The 23,247-nt window shown below is 45.6% G+C and overlaps 1 protein-coding gene across 1 annotated transcript; it reads left to right on the forward strand.

The window, feature by feature from the left end:
• The first annotated feature begins 9 nt into the window (after positions 1–9).
• LOC103255832 (exostosin-1-like) lies at positions 10–19,854 on the forward strand. The gene is made up of 2 exons (XM_008053774.2): positions 10–866; positions 19,770–19,854. The coding sequence occupies exons 1-2, from the start codon at positions 202–204 to the stop codon at positions 19,819–19,821; spliced, it is 717 nt and encodes a 238-aa protein (XP_008051965.2). The 5' UTR covers positions 10–201; the 3' UTR covers positions 19,822–19,854.
• Positions 19,855–23,247: the final 3,393 nt, after the last annotated feature.

The following is a 23,247-nucleotide window of genomic DNA, read 5'->3' on the forward strand; positions in this document are numbered from 1 at the left end:
GCCAGGAGCCTGCGCCGGGGCCCGGAGCCGGGCGGCCGCGATGGCCTGCGCCCCGGCCCGGCCCGCTGGCCGCGCGTCCACGGCGCGCTGCGCCCCTTCGCGCCGGGCGAGCCGCTGGAGGACGCGGACCCCGGCGCGCACGCCGCCCCCCGGCAGAAGCGGGACGCCAACGCCAGCGCCTACCGAGGCAAGAGGTGCCGCATGGAGTCCTGCTTCGACTTCACTCTGTGCAAGAAGAACGGCTTCAAGGTCTACGTGTACCCGCAGCAGAAAGGGGAGAAGATCGCCGAAAGTTACCAAAACATTCTCGCGGCCATCGAGGGCTCCCGGTTCTACACCTCGGACCCCAGCCAGGCGTGCCTCTTTGTCCTGAGTCTGGATACGTTAGACAGAGACCAGTTGTCACCCCAATATGTGCACAATCTGAGGTCCAAGGTGCAGAGTCTGCACTTGTGGAACAACGGGAGGAACCATTTGATTTTTAATTTATATTCCGGCACGTGGCCCGACTACACCGAGGACGTGGGGTTTGACATCGGCCAGGCCATGCTGGCCAAGGCCAGCATCAGCACCGAAAACTTCCGGCCCAACTTTGATGTGTCCATCCCCCTCTTTTCTAAGGATCATCCCAGGACAGGAGGGGAGCGGGGCTTTTTGAAGTTTAACACCATCCCTCCTCTCAGGAAGTACATGCTGGTCTTCAAGGGGAAGAGGTACCTGACGGGGATAGGGTCGGACACCAGGAATGCCTTATACCACGTCCACAACGGGGAGGACGTGGTGCTCCTCACCACCTGCAGGCATGGGAAGGACTGGCGGAAGCACAAGGACTCCCGCTGCGACAGAGACAACACGGAGTACGAGAAGTAAGTGCCCGAGAGGCCTTGGCCCCGCCGCGGCGAGATGTGAGGCTGGGTTGCTGCCGAAGAGCCCTCAGTCCTTGCTAGTCCCCAGCCCGACTGGAGCAGCTAGTTCGGGGTGCCCGGAGGCTGGGGACGGAGCTCCTCTGGGAACGAAAAAGCCTGGCGCGCCCTCCCCAGCCAGCTAGGGACGGCGGCTCCCTCTCGCTCAGAAGACCTTCAGGGCTGTGCGGCTCCTGCCAGGGGTGGGGTTTGGTGTGAGGGTGGCCATTACACCTCACCGGTGGGTTTGGGAGGGTGTTTCTGGGGGTGTCCGGAGACCAGAGAGGCTCTACTCTCCCCCACAGTCGGGGGGGGGGGTGGGTGTTCCCCGAGACCCGTGCGTTGCTTGCTTTTCTCAGGAGCAGGGGTGCCAGCTTTCCCTGGAGATCCCAACTTCAAGCATCCAATCTCTGCCTGCCTGATGTTTCGTTAGCTGAGCAAGTATTTGAATTTTGGCTGCCCAGCTTTGTGTTGCCCTCTTTCTTCCCCCAGGGCGTTGACTTTTAGAAAGGGAGAGTGTAAGCTTGTTGGAGCCTGTGGCCTCCATGCATGCGTGCATGCATCATTCGTTCATTCATTCTGCCATACATGTCCTGTCTCCTTCCTAGGAGACACGGTTTTTCTAAATCTGGGCCTCAGTCCCACTGTCTAAACTCCCAGTTGCTAATTTAAATTTCCCCTTTCCCTTTGTCTTTATGTATTTGCATATAAATTGGAGACTGTTACTCTTTGAATGGGCGGGAGATGGCTCCTTACCCTCGGTAGGGAGGCAAGTTTTGTCCAGTTGCTAAGTAACTGAGCTGGTTACTTTGTAACCCTTTCACTCTTCCTTTTCCTTCCCAGTGACAGTAACTGACATCCAGGGTTCCAGGTCAAAGCTAGAGTCTGCAAATCGCCCTCCCTGGAGCTTGGTGGGTCAGTTCAGTTTCTGGGGAGCGGCCGCCCATCCCTCACTAAAGTCTGACTGTGAAAGAGTTAGAGTCCTACAGTGCATTTCCACGTTATGCCAGTTACCAACCAGAGCAGCCGTGTGCTGCCTGGGAAGGCAGGGGAGCCTCGCAACTAAGCACAGAGAACCGGCAGAAGCTTGCGGCGGATTCATGAAATGCGAAAGGGAACATTCTTTGCAGACCTAATTAAAACAGGATGGGGCATGGTGGGAGCTGGTCCCTAAATGAGAGGTGTGATTGTTGTAGGTGTGTTTTCTCAGATGCCCGGCCTCATGGGAGTGACTGAAAGGGAAGACCAAGTCCTCCAATACTTGATCATAGAGAGCGAAAAGAAAGTAGCAGAACTTGAATCCTGGCCCCTTCCCCCCCCACTCCATACGTTTTGCTTTTCAGGCAAAAGGAAAGCCCGAGGCTAGGGTCAGTTATGCATCCTTATTTTACTCTTAAGTCAGGGACAGTTGTGCATGAATGTGTAGGTGCCATGGATTACAATTTTCTCACAAAAGACACTTAAACTATGGTTTGTAATGAATTGCTTTTGTTTATATGACATTTACGTTGACCTATTCCTGTATGTGCTCATAAGAAAAAGTGCTTATAGCCTTTCAGGAATTTCTTTGTCTGGAGTATGGCGGAGTAACTCGAGATGAAGTCTAACCTTTCAGTGTCTTCTAAAACAGTCTTACCAAATTTTGTAGAAGGATCATGGTGTTCTTTATTCTTCTGAAAGGGCTAGAGCTGAGATTTTACCTTAGGAAATTTGACTTATGCATTTATTTGGGAAATACCCTTAATCCAATAGAACCCCCATATCTTCCTTACCCTCTTATTCACAAAGATATTAAATCTTCACATTTTCTGTTGAACAGAAGCTTTTGCTAGGGAGATCGGTGGTGAAGGAAGGAGGGGTAGTTTTCCTTGAAATTTTAATTTTTGCTAATTAAATTTAACTAATGTTTGACCTTTTTGTGATTGGGCCAAGAAATCTGACACCACACTGTGGTTTATGTTTAGAGACCACAAGGGGTCAGGACCTCAGGACTGGGGCTCATCGGAATGTGGTATTTGGTGGGGAAGCAGACGTGCGCTTTATCCTGAGGAGGGTTTCTGCAGCGGAGACACTTGAATATTTCTTTCTTTCTGCCCCCACCTCACCCCACCACTGAGTACTTCCTGCCCTCACACCTGGGGCAGAGTGGCGCTGCAGGACCTTCATGTTCTCCAGTGGAAGACTTAACTCCTTGCTTTGCTTGAGCTGTGAGAGTCATGTATCTTTGAGCAAGGTGCTTGCATACATGATTGCCTTTCACTGCTGGCTTTGGAGCGCGTGGAGGTGAGCAGGAGCTCTGGGATGGGAGATAACACATTTACTCTGCAACCTGTATTGTGCTCTGGAGTAAGAGCGTCTACTAGGCTGGCTGTTTGGTGTTTTCTAGAAGATAGGTTTACCCACACCAGACACACAGCTCCTCAGGCCAAGATATGCCTACCCTCCGAGCTGTAGGAGGAGCTGGGTCCATAGACGTGGTCTGCGGGTGAGTTTGGCTTTTCATACTGACTTATCGTGTGACTTTTGATTGTCACTGTGAGCACTACATGTCTTTTGTAGAGTGGGCTTTAGACTGCTTCAGGGTGCTTGGAGCATTCATTTGGCAGTGGCTCGTAAGGGCACCATCAATTTTCATCTACTTCTTTATTAGCAAGTCTGTGGGGGGGAAAAAGGCTTCCATTTAATTGGCTCCTGCAAGCAACTGCCCATGAGTTTGCTTTGGAGCAAACTTTATGGGGTCTGATGATTAGGCTGAACACACATGATATTATGGCCAAGTTAGGATACTAAAGGACATATGCAAATGTGTCAACTAACCAATCAGTTGCTTTTAGTGAAACAGAACATTATCGTGTGATAAAGACTTAGTGCTAAATGTGCAAGGTTTTCTTTGCCCCTGTGATTTTGTGAAAATTGGACATTGGCCACACAGGTGTGGCAGAGCTCCTGTGGGGGAAGAAAGATTTTTCTCTTGCAATACAGAGAACATAAATTTCTTGTCATTTTTGACCCAGATGTCCAGGCTTATATTAAAACATCCTTTTTATAACAACTGTAATTAATTTCATCAGTTATATATTTTAACAGATGTAGATGACACCAGCTAAAGTAAGTGACTTGTAGTGATGATCTGCAGGTGATTTGTAGTGATGCTTTAGAGAAATTCTATTTTCTGTTCTTTCTGCTGCCTGTGCCTTCTCACAGAACTGCTGTATTTTTGCATGAACTTCGTAGTTCAGATCTCTTCAAAGAGCTTCAAAGAAACTTCACACTTGACAATATGAAATAGAAGGAAGAGAAGGGAGGGAGAGGTGACCTGTGTCTTGGACCTTTCCAGGAAGAGCAGGGGTGAATTGCAGCAGCCTCTTGGAACAGGCGAGGTCACATATTCTTTCTGACATCTCCCTTTTCCTGTGTTTGCTAAAGCTATGTCTCACAGTCCTGGTGTCTTTAAGGGCTTAAAGGTAAGTATGATCACTCAGTGATCCTCATTTTACAGATGAGGAAACTGAGAGCAGAAGATTTTAGGGATTTGCTTAGGGTCAGAAAGCCAGTTAGTGGGCAAGGGTTACCCTGGAATGCCGCACCTGGATGTTTCCTTAATTGCAGTCTTTTCTCATAGCAGACACTTTTGAAAGCTCTGCAGCCACTGAGGGGTCCTTAATGATGGTGTTTCTTATGGAATTGCTCTTGGAATTTTTTGGGAACCTGATGAAGATGGAGGCATACTTTGCAGAAAAACAAAAAAGCTCGTACACAATTTGCCATATGGTTTTAGGGGCTAACCCTCCTCTGCGCCCACCCCCCCCCCCACACCTCCAGGGCATCCTCTGACTTGGTAACTCTAGCTTTGGGCCCTACATGCTGCCTTTACTGCTCACTAAGGTGGGCAGGACCCTAGAGCTGTGTGGTCTAAGCAGGAGTTTTTTGAGCCTCTCAGTGTGGCCCTACAGATTTCAGGGAACTGACAGAATCGTACATTGAAGTCAATGCATTTATAGCAAGAAGAAAATGTGCCAAGACAAGGAGTAATTCTAAATGCTTTTTGTTTTTCCCCATGATCCCTCCAGTTTGTGAGTTCATGTTCCCCAGTGAGCCTTTGATGAGAACTTTCCTCCTCCCAGATGGAGGAGGGAATTGAGAATCTCAGGGTTTAGATGTAGAACTTGAGCACCTTTTTCCCCACAGCTGTACAAAGGCACCATAGCGTTTCTAAAATGAGCTACATGAGTACAGTTTAAAAACAGGCAGGGCTGGCCCTATGCAAAATTTCCAAGTTGGCAGGTTTGTTGTTTGACATGAGGTTTCTGGTCTCTCCCGTGCTCCCTTTTGTTCCCTTTTACCCACTTTATGGAGGCACCTGGGAGCCAAGACACAAGGAGCCCCGTAATACAGGTTGGGGTGCTGTGTGCTACTTTAGGGACATTTGTCATTGACTGAGTTCAGGCTTGCAGATGCTGGTTTCTGTGGAGTCTGTGACCTGGGCAAGGGGCCTGAGTATTTTATCCCTTGCATGGTGGCTTGCTACTGAGGTTTGGGTGGGCCCTGCCAGTGGATGGCCACCTTCAGTTCTCCTTACTGTGACAGCAGCTTTGGATGGCACAGAATTGGCAAATGAGGAAGATGTCACACCTCCCAGGGTGGGGAGGGGAGGGGATAGCTCTTTTGGTCAGAAGAATCTGCCTCCCCAGTGCACAGAGCTGGTAATGATCCTGAGTTTGCCAGTATCACTCCAAAGGTTGCGCTCTGTTACCTGGCCATGCTGCTCATGGCGTCTTGCCGGGTGTCTTCTCAGGCTGTCATCAGTGTGTAGACTGAGGCCAGCGGTGGTGACATGGTTGCCCAGCTTATGGGTGGTTGCACTGAAGCTCAGCCCCAGCCTTCTGGCTTCTGACTCTCTTTTCCCTTTCCCTGAGGCCTCCTGTTCCTCCTGCCGTTCCCTCAGGGTACCCTAGGGAGGGAGAGGTGGGCACTGGACCCTGCAGTCTCCTGGACATGTTTCGTGCCCAAACATGTTTCCACGAGCTTGATAACAACAGGTGGAGATCCCTAACCTGAGATCCCAAATCTGAAATGTTCTAAAGTCTGAAACTTTTTGAGCACTGGCATGGGCATGACACTAAGGAAATGCTCATTGGAACATTTCAGATTTTGGATTAGGGATGTTCAGCTGTAAGTGTAGACATGCACACACTCCGCAATTGAGACATTTGTGGTCCCCAGGATTTCAGAGAAGGGATGGAGGTATTCAACCTGTAATTTATATTTACAAGCTCCTCCACCTTGACCAAGTTCCTGTAATAAACAGGGGCTCCCTCCAAACCAGAAGAAATATATCAGAAGAGTTGTCTAGTGCCTTTTATTTGAATTTACCTTTATTAGCTCATGGAATGAACTGACTTTCAGACAACCCATTTTACAGGTTAGAATGTAGGCCCCGGAGAGGGTAAAATATCAAACTCAATGTCACACCTAGTGAGGAAGTTCTCACCCGGGGACTTACCATTCAAAATCATTCTCTTTCTCCTACAAAATGTTATCACCTTAAAGAATCAGACTTTCTACCTGTTATATATTTGTAATGAGTGAAGGGTGAGTCAGGCATTTGGGTATCAGATCTTGTTTTTCTTTGCTTCACTTTATAAATATGTTTCCTGAGTTTGACTGGGGAGATGTGTTAAAGATGCCCCTAACTCTGACATTTGAGCATTGAACTCCTTGAACTCTCCCGTTCAAGAGTCACTGGCATTTTGTCTGCATACACCGGAACTCTCTGCTAAGAAAAGTGAGGAAGCTGGATAATCTGCCTTCCCTAGATGTGACTGCAGTGCGAGCTCGCCCTGGAGATGATGCCTAGGTAGATGTTGTGCTCCAGTGGAGTAGAAAGGGAAGGACTGCTGGGAGATTCTGTTTTGGGAACACACCACACACACTGGAGCCAGGGACTCAGGCTCCTTAAGAACAGGGTTTAAAAAAATTATAAAACTGATACACAGCCTTTATGGGAAATTGGGAAAACATAGAAGACAGGAATACACAATGAAGTTACTTTTTTCATTCCATTATGAGAGCTAGCCACTAGTACTACAGTTTGACTTAGTGGTTCTGTTCTAGCGCACACAGATATACATGCATGTGCCTTGTATCGATATGTTAATTATTATTTTGTTAATAGTAAATAAGATTTTAGCACAAAATTTTTCTGCAGTGTTTTGTTTGTGCCAGATACATCCCTGTTGGAGTTGGGCTGGTGCAGTAGACAAACAACCTCCTGCCTGTTCTCTTGGTCTGTCGGTTTTATAAAGTTGAAGTCAGACTTTAAATGTATTTTTGGATATGTTTTCATTAACAGGATCCAAGAACATTTTCCTGTCCTGCAAACTAGTCTTTGAAAATAGGATTTTCAATGGATGATTTTTTTTTTTCTAACTCATTACTGGACCAGAGTTTATTTAACCAGTTACATCTTCTTGGACATTAACTTGTTTCTGTGTTGAGTGTTTTATGTTGAGTGTTTCTGTGTTGAGTCTAAGGTGTCTCAAAAAAACAGCAGGGAACTTCCTTGCCTGCCCCCTCCTCCTCCCCAGTCCCATCCCAGGGACAGAGATGTATTGGAGGTAAAGTTAAGGGCTCTCTTGGTGAGGTAGAGTCATTAAATGCCTGCTTAGATAAACATTGGTAGGTGTTAATTGGTCCTGCCGGGGGGTCTTTGAAGCTCTGCAGCTCTGTTCCCTTTGAAGTTTTGTTTTTGCTGCAGCCAGAACCCTCCCTGGCCTCTCCTGAACAGGCACCCGACTTCTCCAAGCTCTGCACACCTTTTCTGGGGGTTTAGATCTGTAGGCCTTACCTAGGCCTAGGCCGTTCTTCTAGCTGACTGTGTAAGCTAGTCAAGGTGTTTGTTTCCCTTTTCTCTTTGGTGGCAGACTCCATGGCTCATGAGAAGTGGATTTAGGCAGGTCACTTTGAACTCCGGGCCTCTAAATAGGGCCTGGGATTCTAGGTGTCAAGGAGGCACTAATCAAAGTGATTTAAAAACCGAGACAGAAAACAAAGTGAACCAGCAGTTTATGTCTTCGGAGTTTTCTTTGCATTGTAATTGCTTCTAACAATCATGAGAAGTGTGTGAGGTGACAAGTCTTTTTGTGATTTTTGTGAATGCTTTGCCTTTTGTGAAATCTTTTAGAAGGGAGACCCTGGACTCAGAAAGTGACTGATCCCCAGAGATTCCTGGCCTAGCTTTTAGCTTCTCAGCCTCAGTTTCCTTCTCTGGAAATGGGGATTGTAATATTGGCCTCTCAGCTAAGCGGGTCAGATGTGGTGGCAGGTGTTTGACACATTGTAAATGTTTGTGTTGTTATTAGCAAAAGCATCTTCCTGCCATTTTTCTTTTCTTTTCTTTTTTTGAGTTGGAGTCTCACTCTGTTGCCCAGACTGGAATGCAGTGGCACGTTCCCTGCCACCGCAGCCTCGACCTGCTGGGCTCTGGCGGTCTTTCTGCCTCAGCCTTCCAAGCAGCTGGAACTACAGGTGCGTACTACCACCCCCGGCTAAATTTTTGATTTATTGTAGAGATGAGGTCTTGCCAACTTGCCCAGGTGGGTCTCGAACCTGCGGGCTCAGGCAATCTGCTCGCCGTGGCCTGCCATTTCTAATCACCTACAGGGGTTTACTTAGTCTCATAACTTGGCCCTTCTTAACCAAGCCACAGAAACGACTGTTTGTCTCTGCCTTGATGCTTAAATTTCCAGAAAGCTACAGCAGGGGACCTGGACATCCACCCATCATTTCTGGAGGCTCTGGAAAGACCCACAGGGGTCTCCATGCTGGGGCTTCCCCGTAGCATAGGGCAGGGATAGGGGCAGATGGAGGATGGTCATGGGATAGTCAGACGCTTCCCTGACTCCACTTCCTTCAAGCTCCCTGACTGACTGCTCTGACTGGCCGTCTCTTTTCCAGTTGACTTCTGAGTCCTCACTGGTCGAGTGTCAAGTAACATTTGGAGGGACACCTCTCATGTGTGAAGGAAACCTCTGTGGGCTGGCTCAAGGGGCCCTGGGGTGGCAAAGAGCAGATGGTCACTACAGTGACCGTGAGTCCCAGGGTTTGTTGTGTGGGGACCTGGACAAAGCTGTCGAGGACTGCTCCTGTGAGTCCTCAGGACCCAGCGCAGTCTTGGGTACGGGCCCTGTGTCCCTGTTGTGAATCTTCATGTCATCCCTGGGCCAGCACCTCTGCTTACTGCTGGCTTATCTCTCATGGCCCTGGAGGAATCCAGCCTGATGGAATTTCCCAGGGGTCCTCACTCCTTTTGGGAAAGCTATCCATGTCAGGCCCTGTCTTGGGTGTGGTGATGACCCAGTCAGTGAAAACACTGTCCTGTCACTTTGCTGCTCTTGATTTAGATGGCGATCATCCTTTGGCAAAGAACAGCCTTAAGTTGCTTCCCAGGTCAGGGACCCTGGTTGAAGAAGCTGCCTGTGGGGGCTGGAGCCATGTCCTGTCATCCACACTCGCTGGAGCCCTGTGGATATGATAACACAATCACGACTCATGTGATTGAGGGCGTCCTCTGCACTGGCAGTGGTTGGGACCTTCTTTCATCTTGATGTCCACTTAGCAGGGAGATACAGACTTGATCTTCATTCTATCCTGAAGAAACTGAGGCACAGTCTTTAAACATCGTTTGCCTAAGAGCTCACACCCAGGAGGTGAACTGAGTTACCTGACTTCGAACCTCTGTTCCCAACCATGGCCCCTGCTGCTTCCAAACAGCTGGAGCTGGTGTTACAAGGGCCACACATTCAAACAAGGGAGTGATTGATTTATTGAGTATTGCTTGGGTTTCTTACCTGAAATTTATTTAATCTTACTTTAGAGAGACAGTTCTAACCTGTTTGTAATCTGGTTTCTCAGCCTCCAGTAAATTAGAAGCTGTAATTTTAAAAATGAGAGAGGGATTCTTGCAGACAGAGCTGGGAAGAAAGGACAGCTGGTCACCCAAATAAAAGGATAGGGGACAGGAAATTATGCAATGTAATAAGGCCTAGAAGAAGTAGGGCCACATGGCAGAGTACAAGCGCTGGCCTAGGGCCCAGGCATAGCCACACTCTCAGGAGGGGAGCGTACATCTGTGTGACCCAGTGAGGGCCTATCACCAGTGCAGCCCCTATGGGTATTCGGTGACCATGGCATGATCCAGGGGTAAGCACCCAGTGAAGGTCTGTGGCCAGAGAAGCCCCTGTGGGTGTTTGGTGACTATGGCACAGTCCAGCATTGACTCTGAGCCATCACTTGTGTTCACTGCCCTTTTAGGAAAGTAGAAAAATAAGTCAGGTGTTGTGTAACCTTTTTAACCCATATGGTTAATATAATACCATTTCAGTGCTCTTGAGAATAAGCTCTCCACGTGAAAACCTGTCCACAGCTTCAGCAAGTTTCCCTGGGGCTCCAGGAAGAGGGAGTCTCCCTTGGTTCATTCAGCAGTGGGTTTCTGGTATTCGTTGCTGACTGTGACTTGAATGCAGGAGAAAGGGCAAGAGTCCTGGTCCTGCAGAGCCAGCCTTGTTTGGTGGTGCCCAATGATTCGGGCTGGCGTGCAGGTAAAGAGTGTGGCTCTGGGCTGGGGAACCAGTCTGCCCATGGTGTGGCACATGGAGGCTGGGTCTGGAGGTGAGGATAAGGGGCCCTCTGTTAGGTGTGTTGGGGTGAAGGGCACTCGCTTGCTTTTCCACACTCCTCAGGGGCCTAGGACAGGCACAGGTGATGGCTGTAGCAGTCACATGTCCTGCATCTGTCCAGTGCCCTGTCGAGGGGGCAGTGCCATGGACAGGGCCCACCATGGCTGGGGCTTTGATAGCCAACTCCCATGCCATCAGGGCAGGGTGGTCCCACCCTATGGCAGGGCCATGTTTCCTTAGAGTTGCTTCCTCAATGCCTCATGAGGTCAGTTCTCCTGGTGTGTGTTCTTGCAGAACATTGAACACCCATGCCAGCTGTGGCTTTCCTTGTGTTTGACCAATTGTTTTTCTCTCTCCCCAGTAGATTGTGCAGATTCTGAGGGGAGGATTCATGTTGGCTTTTCATTAATTACTCAGTAGTTAGTTATCGAATACCTACTGCGTGCAGGCACTGGGGATTCAAGGTGAATAAAACAGCCCTTAAGATGCTCTCGGCCTTGTAGCTGGAGGCTGGTATCACACAAATTGCATCATATGTAGAAGGTGCTGGGTGCTGTGGAGAAATACAGTGTAGGGACAGGTTTGAGGCAATGGGTCTCAAGCTCCACCGCATGGTAGAGCCTCCGTGGGAGCTTCTGAAAATAGGGCCCAGCTCTGGTTCAGATGAGTCAGACTCTCTGGGGTGAAGTTCAAGGTTCACCTGGTGGTTTGGATGCAGGTGAGAGCAGGGAGTGCTGTGTTTGGCAGTGGGTTCAGTATGGCAGGAATTGCGGGTTGGTAAGATGAATTTACCAAAGCAGTTATGAATTAATGGACAGAAGCAGCAGAGAGTACTGTTTGTATATGCTGTCTGCAAAGAGGCAGGGGGGTTAGAGGGATGTTTTTGTAAGAGTTTGTCAGGGTATAGAGGGCTGGGAATTATCTTTCAGGGAAGTCTGCAAAAGGAAATTTCCAGAGGTTTGTGAAGCTGATTGATCGTGGTGTTTCGTTTCTTTAGGACAGGCTTTATTAATAGCAATAGTTAACCAGCAACAAATGGTCAACTAGTTTTATTTACTGCAAATGCTTTATAGCTGGCCTGTAAACTTTTACAATTCCTGGTGTTATCACTAAGTTTCTTTGTAACATTTGTAAAATCTCATCCTGAGATTTCCTTCCTCAATTTATTCAAATTACCCAATTGATGCTGGCCTAATTGAACCCCATTTTCCTCTGCAGGGAGGGGTGAGAGTTTTGCAGGTTCCATGTGGTGGGAGGAAAGGCCTCCTTGGAAGTGACACTGTGTCTCTCTGCCGAGCCTCAAGGCCCGGCACCAAAGGGAATGTCACTACTGTTGATGTGACATCTTCAAAGTATGGAATCTCGAAATGTCACTCTCTGGCTTGTAGCACATCCTGCCTTCCCTCCTCCAAGTTCATTTTGTTCCTGTGCTGATTCACCCAGAGTTTCTTGTCATTCTCAGTTGGGAATTGTCTTCCAGTAAACTTTTTTCCTCTTTTCAAGATTCTTTCTTTTCTTTCTTTTTCTGTCTTTACTGTTGTATTGGATGTATCAGTGGAAACAAATGAGAACTGAAGGGGTTTGCTATACAATATGAATTCAAAGAACTTATTGCTACGGGAAAAACCATTATGGTGTTTCTTTCATTTGATTTTAACAGTCTGTAGATATTGGGACTTTCCCCCCTGAATTGCAATTTTTCTCCCAGAAGGTTGATTGAGTAGAACTTTGGCTTACATTTTTTGCTCAGGTTACATCCAAATTCTGTTCACTGCCACGGGGGCATTGTCCCGGAGTATACCATAACATAGGGCTTAATTGAGCGATCAGCTTCTGATGAGTTTGTAGTGAGATTCATCACTTAATTGAAAAGCACAAGGGGAGGAGGCAAAGGGAAGATGTGCCATTGTTTCTCCCATTGGCCTCTGCTTTCCATGTTTGGGGTCTCCTGACCTGCTGTGTGAGAATGTGGGTTCTGCGAGATGTTGCCTACAAGCTGTTAGGTGTGTGGGGATGGCAGAGGATGCCCTGTGTTATGATTACTTCTTCGTGGGTCTTAAATATGGATTCGGGTTTGGTTACGGTCATATGACACTTGATTAAGTATGAATTATGTTTTATGTCTTTACACAGGCTGTAAGACTGTTTTCCAAAATTATTTCTAGGTCTGTATATCTGAAGCAATCTGAAAACCTAACCAGAGGGAATGGCATACTGAGATGCTTTTGCTTTACTGGGAGACAGAGGATAATTTTTTCTTGAAAACATCGTTTCTCACATGCTACCTGCTCCTTTAAAATTCACATGGCATTAAAAAAGCTACCTTTAAGCAATAATTTTTATGATAACGGCATTTTTAAGTATGCAGGTATAATGCTGCAAACCTGTAAATGCTGGGCAGTCAGTCTTTTATTGATTCAGAATGGAAATATATAATATTTTTTGTATTTAGACTGTAGAGTTATATTACATGTTTTTTAAAAAAGGAACAGTATTTGATGTTAAGATAAAATTTAAGCACCCCAATGTTTAGTACAGTTAAAAGGTGGAGTAGTATTTTTCTGCACTTATTTTACTCTTAGCCATGTCTAAGGAGTAACTCAAGTAGGGACGACAGAGAGCAAGACAGATGAAATGTCAAAACAAATCATAGGTTTCTATAAAAAATAAGTTAAGAAATGAGCACCTTTCAATTCAAAATAGGAGGTATGAGTCTAGGGAGTGTTGGTGAGCGTTTGACCTTCTTTGGCCTCAGTATCCCCCCTCTGGTTTTTCTGCACAGAGACCTGTGACTGTCACTGATTGGGGCTATCAGGTCTATACATACATGTGCATATCTGTACACATGTTGTGTGTTTGCTCAGGGTAAGAGCATGGTGACCTCACATTCTTGGAATCAGATAATTTTGTCTGGAAAGAAGAGCAATGGGATTATGGAAGTAATCTTAAGATCTGGCTTAACTCCTGCATGGCATAGATTTTAAAAAAACAGAGATCCAGGGAAGTTGGGCAGCTCGCCTGATATCATGCTGTTGTGACCAAACTGGGAATGGAACACACGGCTCTTGACTTCAGCCGAGGTGCATAGAGGTTCCACTTGTGGGCTCTGGAGACGAGTGGTTTGGATTGAAATGGAGCCTCTGTTGCATGCGTATGACCTTAGGCAGCCTCTCTGTTTCTGTTTCTTCACTTGTAAAATGGGAGTAATAATAATTCCTACTTTATAGGGTTGTTACTGTGGGGATTAAATGAGTAGTAGCACATGTAATATGCTTAGGACAGGGCATGGTGCCTAGTAGACACTCAGTAAAGAACCCTTGTCACTGTCCTTATTAAAACACATTAGACTGCCGTAAGCTCAGGCTTCCCATGTGCATGTGTGTATCTGGGTTTTAATTTCATGTCTTTCATTTGAACTATCTGTCTGCAGCTCTTTATACTTCAGTGTGCAGGGTGATACGGTCGCTTGCAGTCACCTAGAAGTTCATGGTGGTTTGGCCAGTGCCCAGAATTCCACCCACCTGTGGGAACTGTTGCCAAAATACAGTAGAGTTTCATTTCCCGGAAGCTGTTCAGCCAAGAGTGCAAATCATTAATATGACTTTGTGTCTTTAAACAAATTCTTTCTCCTCTTACGAAAGTATTGTGTTTCCCATCAGTTCTGTCAAGCCGAGTGGTCACAGAGGTCTTCTTCCTGCCTCTTGAAAGAGCCTTAAAATGAGGAGCAGAAGTGCAGGGACCACCTGGAATGGCTTTCAGAGATAAACTGTGCAAGGTAGAAAGGGGAAAGCTACTTTTTCTTGTCTAGGAATCCAGGTAGCCAGGCAAGTGGCCTGTTGTGCAGCACTTAGCAAATCGGGAGACTGCAACAGGGGGTAAGGTAACTCTTTGGTTTCGACAGAGTGCTATTGATAATTGATGATTTTTCCTTTAGGATGGCATTTCGGGTGGCAGGACCAGGTCTTTGCACCATTTCTGTCTTTTGGGCATAAGCATCATGCACTTATCCTTGAGGATAAACTTACAACAGCAGTTAAGATAAAAGGGAGGGAATCCCAGCCTTGTTTTGAAGATCTGGAAGTGTCAGGCACATCAGAACTTATATTTTTATCCTTCCTCCTGAGAGAGACAGCCGCAATTATGAACAAACACATTGTGAGAGCTTTTCTGTGATCCCATGTTGCCACTGGTCCAGATGTGATCTGACTCCTCTTTGATTCCACATAGCAGTGGGCCTTGAGTGGTTGGATCAGCTGTGTGCCTTGGAATGTTACTGTATTCAAAAACAAGGTGTTAGGATAAGGTTATATTCTTGTCATAAATTACAGAATCATGTAGAGTATTCTCTAATATCTGCTTTTTGTAAAGAGACTCTGGACCGAGTATGGTGGCTCATGCTTATAATTCCAGTGCTTTGCGAGGCTGAGGTGGGAGGGTCGCTTGAGGCCAGCCTGGGCAACATAGCAAGATCCCATCTCTACAAAAAAAAAGAAAATTAGCTGGGTATATGGTGATGCATACCTGTAGTCCCAGCTATGCAGGAGGCTAAGGCAAGCGGATCACTTGTGCCCTGGAGGTCGAGGCTGCTATGAGCTATTACACTCAAGCCTGGGTGGCACAATGAGCCCCTGTCTCTGGTGAATGGTTCACTAAGTGAGACCTTCCTGTTGTCATCCCATATCTGATACTGTTTGGCTCAGGACAAGAAGCAGGATGTGTGTTTTAAGCACAGTGGTGACTGTAGACCTGATTTGTATGTGGAGCATGTATTCAAAATTCAAATGTTTTCTTTATTTTTTTTTCCTGGAAATATTTTTGGGGCAGGGAGGGGTTGGATATTGTTTTCTGCCAAGACTCAAGGGGCTATTTTAAAAAGTACCATTTTGGGGGAGGAGGGCCCCCTTTCCTTGTGCCCCCAGTTTTTTTAATGTCTTCTCCACAAAATACAAACTCCCTTCTTTCTTCCAGCACACCTGTTGACTTGTGGATTCAGGTAGTGGTGCACTAAAAATGCCATGCTGCATTTCCAATGAGCTCATTTGATGAGATTAGGTGAGTTAATTGGGATTTCTGACATGGCTCTGGAAGGCCCAGAAGCCTTGCCTTTGGACCACCCCACACTGGCCTGGGGGCTTCTTGCGCTTGCTCCCACTCAGGACGTGGTGTAAGAGCTATCATTTGAAGCCTGTCATTCAGTCCCCCTGGGGGTGCAGAAATGGTCTAGTGATTCTCAGATAGCAGAGTACACGTCAGCGGTGTGGGGCCTGGGGCAGCCCTGTTATCGCAGGCGCATCAGCAAAGCCTCCTTTGGGATGATCCGTCCACACTGAGCTTGTGGGATGATGATCTAAGCATGTTAACAATGTGTGGGCACCCTTCTTCCCCCTCACCCTGTAGACTCTCAGTGACCTGGGCATGCAGGCGTTAAGGGGGCTTCTTATATCAGATCCTTTAGGACTTGGAAAACTCTGGAATTCCATCTGGGGTAGTGAGTGAGCAGTTGAAGCCCTTGAGTCTGTCTCTTTTTGGATTGTAGCTCCTTCTGTGTGTTACAGTTATTCAGTTTTTTGTCTCCAGGCTTCTGCACCGTTAGGGGTGCAGCTGACTTGTGCTCCTCGATTTCCCAGAACCCACCCTCCCAGTGCAGGAGTTTGCTTTTTGGGTCCTCCAATATGTGTTCATATTTGATTAGCCTGTTGTGGTCTTTTCTTCAGTCTAGAAATTTCAGAACCAAAACAGGAGAGAAGAATATGGCATGTTCTGGACCTTTTCATTTATTTATTTTTTAATTTTCTGCAGTAAATGTCCATTCCTAATATAGACCAAAGGAGCTAGACAAACAAAACAAAACAAAACAAAATTGGGGTCATAGTGTATGGGGCCTCCCTTCATGGTGGAAAAGGTACCTGGTGAGCTTTTTCTCTCCATCATTTGCCTCCACATATATTTTCATCACAAAGTTGTTTGAATTTTTTTATACTTTATACCCTGCTTGGGCTCAAATTGTTAAATCTCATGTTGCTTATAACCTTGAATGTGAGTTAGCTCCATGGAAGTAATTAATGGTGTATATTTGTTGTTAACCCTGGCATTTAACACCCATGCTAGGCTTGTCATGGATTCTCATGAAATACTTGTAGAATGAGTGTCTTTTGGTCATGGTGGCCAGTCAAGTGCAGAGAGAAAGACATATGGAACTGGATTGTTGGAATTAGTTAATTTTCCTTGGAATAAGCAACCCAAAGGGACTGTTACATAGAACAAGTGAGTTTAGAAGACGTTTTGGTTTTTGCCCCCCTTGAGGTTCAAGGTAGGACTGAAATGAGAGATATACCAGAATCAGATGACGATTTGCAGCTGTGAAGTCACTCAAGCCTCCGATGGTTATTCTAACTGCATGTAGGTCCTCGTCATAACTGCAGTATCGCTACACACCTGTCGGACAGAAAATGAACCGGGTTGTAGTGTCTGAGATGGGTCTCAGTTGTTAGTCAGGTAGTTTATGCTGCTTTGACTCTGTCTTCTTATGGGGAGTAGGCTGAGAGCTGGTGACCTCCTTGAAGGGAATGTGGAACTCTTTACTAACTCACAGCGGAAGATGATCCCCCCCTTCACCCCTCTCACCCCTACCCCCCTACCCCCAACTTCTTTGGCACTCCAGCTGTTCCTCCAAGGAAAGAACAGGCTGTGCCCTTGGAAGAAGAGCCTCAGTTTCCACTGTGTGTGGATGGGCAGGTGCCAGCCTGCCGTGCCTGGCCAGCTCTCCTGGGCTCCAGCCCCTTAGCACCAGCCCCACGAGGCATGGGCGTTGGCCCCCAGGGGCATAGTTTTACACAGGTTGGCTCAGCTTCTGGGGCTCATCCTAGGCTGCCTTGCCCTCAATTTGTACAGGCTTTTGGTTGACCCTTACATTTCTTCACAACAGTCCTTGGTGCCTCCCACCACCATTGACAGAGTGGCTGTAAACGCCTTTTCTTCCGGGGTGCTCTCTGGCAGTTTCCAAGGGACACTCAGAGGTACGTTTGGCTGTTTCTAGAAGCCCACCCTCTCGTCCTGGGCACCTAACTTTGCTCTCTGCCTCTTCCTTCTGGTTTTTTCTTTGTTTACTCACCCTTTCTCTTTCCTCTGAAGGCATGTGTTTACACACAGGCACATATGTGTGCACACATATGTGCATACGTCACCTCCCTTGCTACCTGTCTCGGCTCTCCCATCCATGTCAGGCCTCCTACCACCATTCCACTTAAGCTCTTCTGCCCCATGAGAGCTCTCATCTCAAAGCTCAGTTTCACATTCAACTTTTTAGACCGAGCCACAATCTGGTGAGAGGTTTGGAAAAAGAAATGGCTTTAAGAATCCAGATCGCAGAAGTAATGCTTTAGCAGGGTTGAATTCAAATGTCATAGAAAGTGAAAGTTCCCTATAATATGTTTCCCATGACCACCTTAAACAGTGTTAATGAGCTGGGCTCGGTGGCTCAGCCTGTAATCCCGCGCCTTTGGGAGGCTGAGGTGAGTGAATTGCCTGAGCCCGTGGGTTCGAGACCCACCTGGGCAGCGAGACCTCATCTCTACAATAAATCAAAATGAGCCGGGCGTGGTAGCCTGCGCCTGTAGTTCCAGCTACTTGGAAGGCTGAGGTGGAAGGATTGCCGGAGCCCAGCAGGTCGAGACTGCGGTAGCCGGAAGTGGCCACTGCACTCCAGTCTGGGCAACAGAGTGAGACTCCAACTCAAAAAAACAAAAACCAGAAAACAAAAACCAAAAAACAAAACCAGAAAACAAAAAACAGTGTTAATGTTTTGCTTTTTGCTTAAAAAAATAGTGTACTCCTCATTCTAACCAAAAACTTTGAAAAAAAAAAGAGAGACAACCACATTTTCTCACTGTGGGGGGGCTAAAATGCTACATGTTGAATGTTCACTTTCTGATTAGAACTAACAGGTAAACAGATATATATACTTTTTTCCCCTAAGCATATATTGTTTATTTTCTTGAAAATGGGATCATTGCATACATACTCTTTTTAGTCTCTTTCTTTAGAAAGATTGATTACATATCAAACATTGTTTCACGGCAGTAGGTATAGATCTGCACCTTTTCTGTTTTAATAGCTACATGGTAATCTGCTGGGAGAGTCTTGATTAGGTTATAACTGAGTGTAAAATGTGGCATCTGACTCTTGATCACAGTCTCTCTTTCTGTAAATGCCCCCCATTTCTTCGATAATGAGGAATACCCTCTTTTTTTTTTTTTTGGGTCAAAACGATGTTTTCTGAGGAGAATCACAGATTTAAATGCTTATTTTCTCAGTTCGTCACCCCTGTTTAACAATCAGTTTTAAGGGCTAAAAAAGCCTTAGGATGTTACCTTTTTATAAATATAAAAATAATATTCACTTTTTTTTCCCCATTTAACCAAAAAACCAAAGTCCATTATCAGTCTCATGTGAAGGAATAAAGGAAAGCTTTTCTCAAATCAGGAGACTCTGAGACTGAGTTGTGCTCGTGTAGGTTGGGCTGTGGTTCCCTAATGAGTGTGGCTGGTGAGAGGTGTATGGCTGTTCTTCGTGGACAGTGGACTGTCAGCTATGCCTGCAGCCACGGCCACCTCCCAGGATGTCCCATGGTACCTGCAGAATGTTGATTTTTCATCTTGGCCCTTGTGATTGGACAGATGATGGCTATGTGCAGGACCAAGGCGGTGAACGGGCCTCACTGTGATTTCATTAAAGTTGGTAAGGAAACAAAGGCAAGGGAAAGAAAAGGAAGAGAATTGGAACCACGTTTTCCCATCATGGTACTGAAACACTGAGCGCTGAATTTTCACCTTCTGATTAGAACTGGCAGTTGAGCTGATATGATTTATTTCTTTGGGGTCAGGAAGGAACTGTCAAATTTTAATTTGACTGTTTTTTCTCTAGGTCCTCCCCACTTCCCAACCCCCCTCACTTTTTTTTCCCTTAAAGCATGACTGTATTAATCAGATAGCAACCACTGTGAGCTGCATCTGTGGTAAGTGTTTGCAGATGAAGTCTGAGCCATGCCAGACATCCCTTTGCATTTTTCTGGTGTGCCAGAAAGGAATCTTGTTCATTCCATCCCAGTGGCTCGGAAGGGAGCCGTCTGACTTCACACAGGAGGGCTAATGTGTGGTCTGGTTTAATACAGGTGCCTTTTTCTCTCCTCCAGGTTTTACGTTTCCATGAACATTGGCTTTAGTGTCTTCAACATGAGTCTGTGAATGACCTTGCTCCCTTGCTCCCATCACGAGCTTGAGCTTCCACGTCATGGGCTCAGAGATGGTCTCCCCTCAGCGCTGGCAGAAGGGAAGCTGGGAGAGGGGCATTCCGCCAGCACCATTCGTACGTTTCCTTTCTACCTGCTGGCTTCAAACAGTATTAATTTTTATGTGCTCATTGTGCATTGTGTTTAATTAAAAGCAGTTCTATTCACAGAGGCACTTGTAGAATTTTTTTTCTCCCTGAAATGAATAAAACAAATAGGCATCTGGTATTTGTTTTGTATAACACAATCCCCATAAAATGAAGAGTAATAAAACATAATTATCTGTAAAGGCTTGTTTTATAAGCCTGAGAATGGGCTTGTTTCTACCAGGTTTTTAAATTCTACTCACAGGATAAAGAATCTCTTTGTACATTAATATATGACAACAATAACAACAAACGCACTCCCCAGTTGCATGCATGAATCCAACTATTTTATTAAACGATTTTTTTTCTGCTATAGTGTACATGATAAAAGTTTGTCATTACATTCCTTCTATGTAAACACATTAGATTGAAAGAATATATTTACTTCCTGTTCTATATCTGTTCAGTTGACATAGGTTTATATATGATTTTTTTCCCTGGGCATAATTAAAGAAACAACTTTATTATTGGTTATAAGGAAAGAAGCAGCTTTATATTCTTTCTTTTAGGTCACAGACCACTCTGTGGATTCTAAAACCTCTTTTCAGAAAAGAACACATCAAACTTTTAGTACATTTTATAGGGCTTGTAGACTTTCCGTTCCTTGGTTAAAGACTCCTGCCAATGTCTGATAACTGTTTTGAAAACTGTATTTCTAACCTGAATCTGAGGTTTTAGTATTGGTGTATGCATATCTGATGAAAGAAATTCATTCAGTAGTTTTGCAGCATTGGATTTAATTTCAGGGTTGGGCTCCTTTCTAGGAATGGAGGGGTACTCTTATCTGAGGAAAAAATTCAGTGTGGGAAGTGTAAAAATTATCAGTTCACAAGTGTGTTTGCTGTCAGATTGGATGGCAGTGCTACGTCCCTAGGGCATCTGTTTCCAATACGGTTTTCATTGTTTCTATCCAGCACTAGGCATGGGCTTTGAAGTGGCGAATTCATCCTCTGAAATTGTGTGTCCATTGCTGCAAGAATAAAAGAAGCAGTAACGGAATCATGCAGCGCAGTATTTCACAGTGACAGTTTTATGTGTTTGTGTGATGTTGCAGAGTCTTGTATGTGTTATCGACCCTTTTCTTTTGAATCAAAGCACGGGGCTTTCCTGGAGGAGGGAGGCTTCAAAAATAATTTTGAGTCTAACACAAAATTAAGCTCCTAAGTAGTCACTCCGTTCTGTCTACTACGAAACTAATTGCTTCCAGGAAGTGAAAGTACATATATCTAATGTTTATATTCCATTTGAGTAGGGTTTCTAATTTTAGATCTCTAGCCCTTTTTTACATTGTCTTTTTGCATTGAAGTTATACTGAAACATTCATATTATTATGAATGCAAGCTGAGTTAAACAGACAAAGACACCCAGCTTCTCCCTTCGTATTGTCATCTACTGGAGAATGAAGAGCTTAAAACAAGCGTCGCCGTTCCTCATCCAGAGGGAAGCTGAGGATTCCAAGTCTAGATCAGCAGACACTTTGCATGCTTAGCTGAAATACCATTTTTGAACATACTTGGCAACTCAAAGTGCCCAATTAAAAGCTCTGTAGAAAGAGGAAGTCTGTGGATGTGCAATTAGCCTTTAGGAATCAGACGGTTTCCTTTATGTGTGGAAGGCCATAATGTGACATTGCTGGACACAATAGCCTGATGCCAGGTGCTTAGAATAAAAGGCACTTCCAGGGTGGATTATTTTTGTACTCTTGCTCCCAAGATGGATTACTTAAGGAGGCGTCCAACTCCACAAAAATGCTGGTGGTGTGGAGAAATTGTGGAGGTGGTCTTTCATAAAATCTTAGTCGATAACCATAACTAGCCATCCACATGGGAGACAGCAAACTCTTTTATCTGCTTGATGATCTCTCTCTTCTCACCTTTTGTTTATTTTTTAAAGATGAGAGTTGGACACAGAGAATTTGCCAGTATCGTGTTTTTCCTTACTGAAAAACTAGGCCTTGCTGACAGCTAGATGAGCTGTGTATTCTGAGGTTATTTATAGTGTTTATGGTAGTGAGGCCAAAAACACTAAGCTCTTAATAGCTTTTCTTATTTACAAGTCATATTCATCTATAGGATATTATTCTTTTATTTTTCTGGTGCTTGAAATGTTTTTTTTTAAATACATTATCAGAGAGGACACATAGTGACACAAAATTTGTTGCTTGTGAAAATGCAGAATGGGTTAAGCTTTTATTTTTTAATGATCTGCAACATACTAGGCCTATTTTATTTCAGTAAACACCCTGCTTTTTTTTTTGCCTCAGCCACACTCACACGATGAACAGAGGATCGATAAGTGTAGGTGAACAGGTAGCCCTTGTTTCTCAGTTGCATGATAGGGCCCTCCCAACAGAGTTTACAGTAAGGTGAATGTCCATTGAATTCCCCCTTCACCCCAATGTCTTCTACTGTGAAAATTACATTGTCTTCCACTAGGCTCTGAAAAATATATGTTCTCAGATAGGAATACAAAACAAAAAACCAAAATAAGACAAAAAACCCCAATAAAATCCAAACCTTTCAGTACCATAAATCTAGAGGAATCATGAACTTGTACAATGACCATTTATGTGCCCAACCCTGAATTGTACCCCCATCTTAAAAAAAAAAGGAATCGCTAATTTTCTGATGACACTCAGAATCTTGCCCCTGCCCCAAGCCATGGCATGCGACTTTAACAACAAAATGGCGGCATATAGAAGTATCACGACCTGGAAGTCTACTCTTCCTGCTTAGTCTTCTCCCCTCGTTTTCATGGGAGGGAGAGCCATCACCAAGATTTCAGTAGCTAGGTTGTATTAATAACCTCAGCACCCTTATTTCCATGCATCCTAAACTTGAAACCCGAGGTGAGTTTGCTGCTTTTCTAGACGTTTCCTCCCAGCCCTCTTCCCATCTGTTGCCATCTCTCTGGATGAGGCATGCTCGCTGGTGAGGCGTGAGGCTGAGCAGTGGAACAACCATGCTTTGCTGGCAGCAGATAATTTTACCCAGGTCCCAGTGGGCACCTGTGTGCTGCAGTGTGGACTGTGTAGGGCACTGCGCCTTTGCCCTGCCCACACTTCCCTCGTGCACCTAGAAGGCACTCATCTTATCATACACTGTCTCCTCTGACGCTTGCAGAAGCTCTGTGGGGGTGAGTGAGGGGGACTCAGGGCACCTTTCTTTTCTCTTTATTTATTTTAGAGTTATGGGGTACATGCAAGGTCGTGTAGCATAAGTAAATTGTGTGCAGGT

The sequence above is a fragment of the Carlito syrichta genome, unplaced genomic scaffold (assembly GCF_000164805.1).
Source record: "Carlito syrichta isolate Samal-C Ts95f unplaced genomic scaffold, Tarsius_syrichta-2.0.1 Scaffold288443, whole genome shotgun sequence".
NCBI classification, from domain to species: domain Eukaryota; kingdom Metazoa; phylum Chordata; class Mammalia; order Primates; family Tarsiidae; genus Carlito; species Carlito syrichta.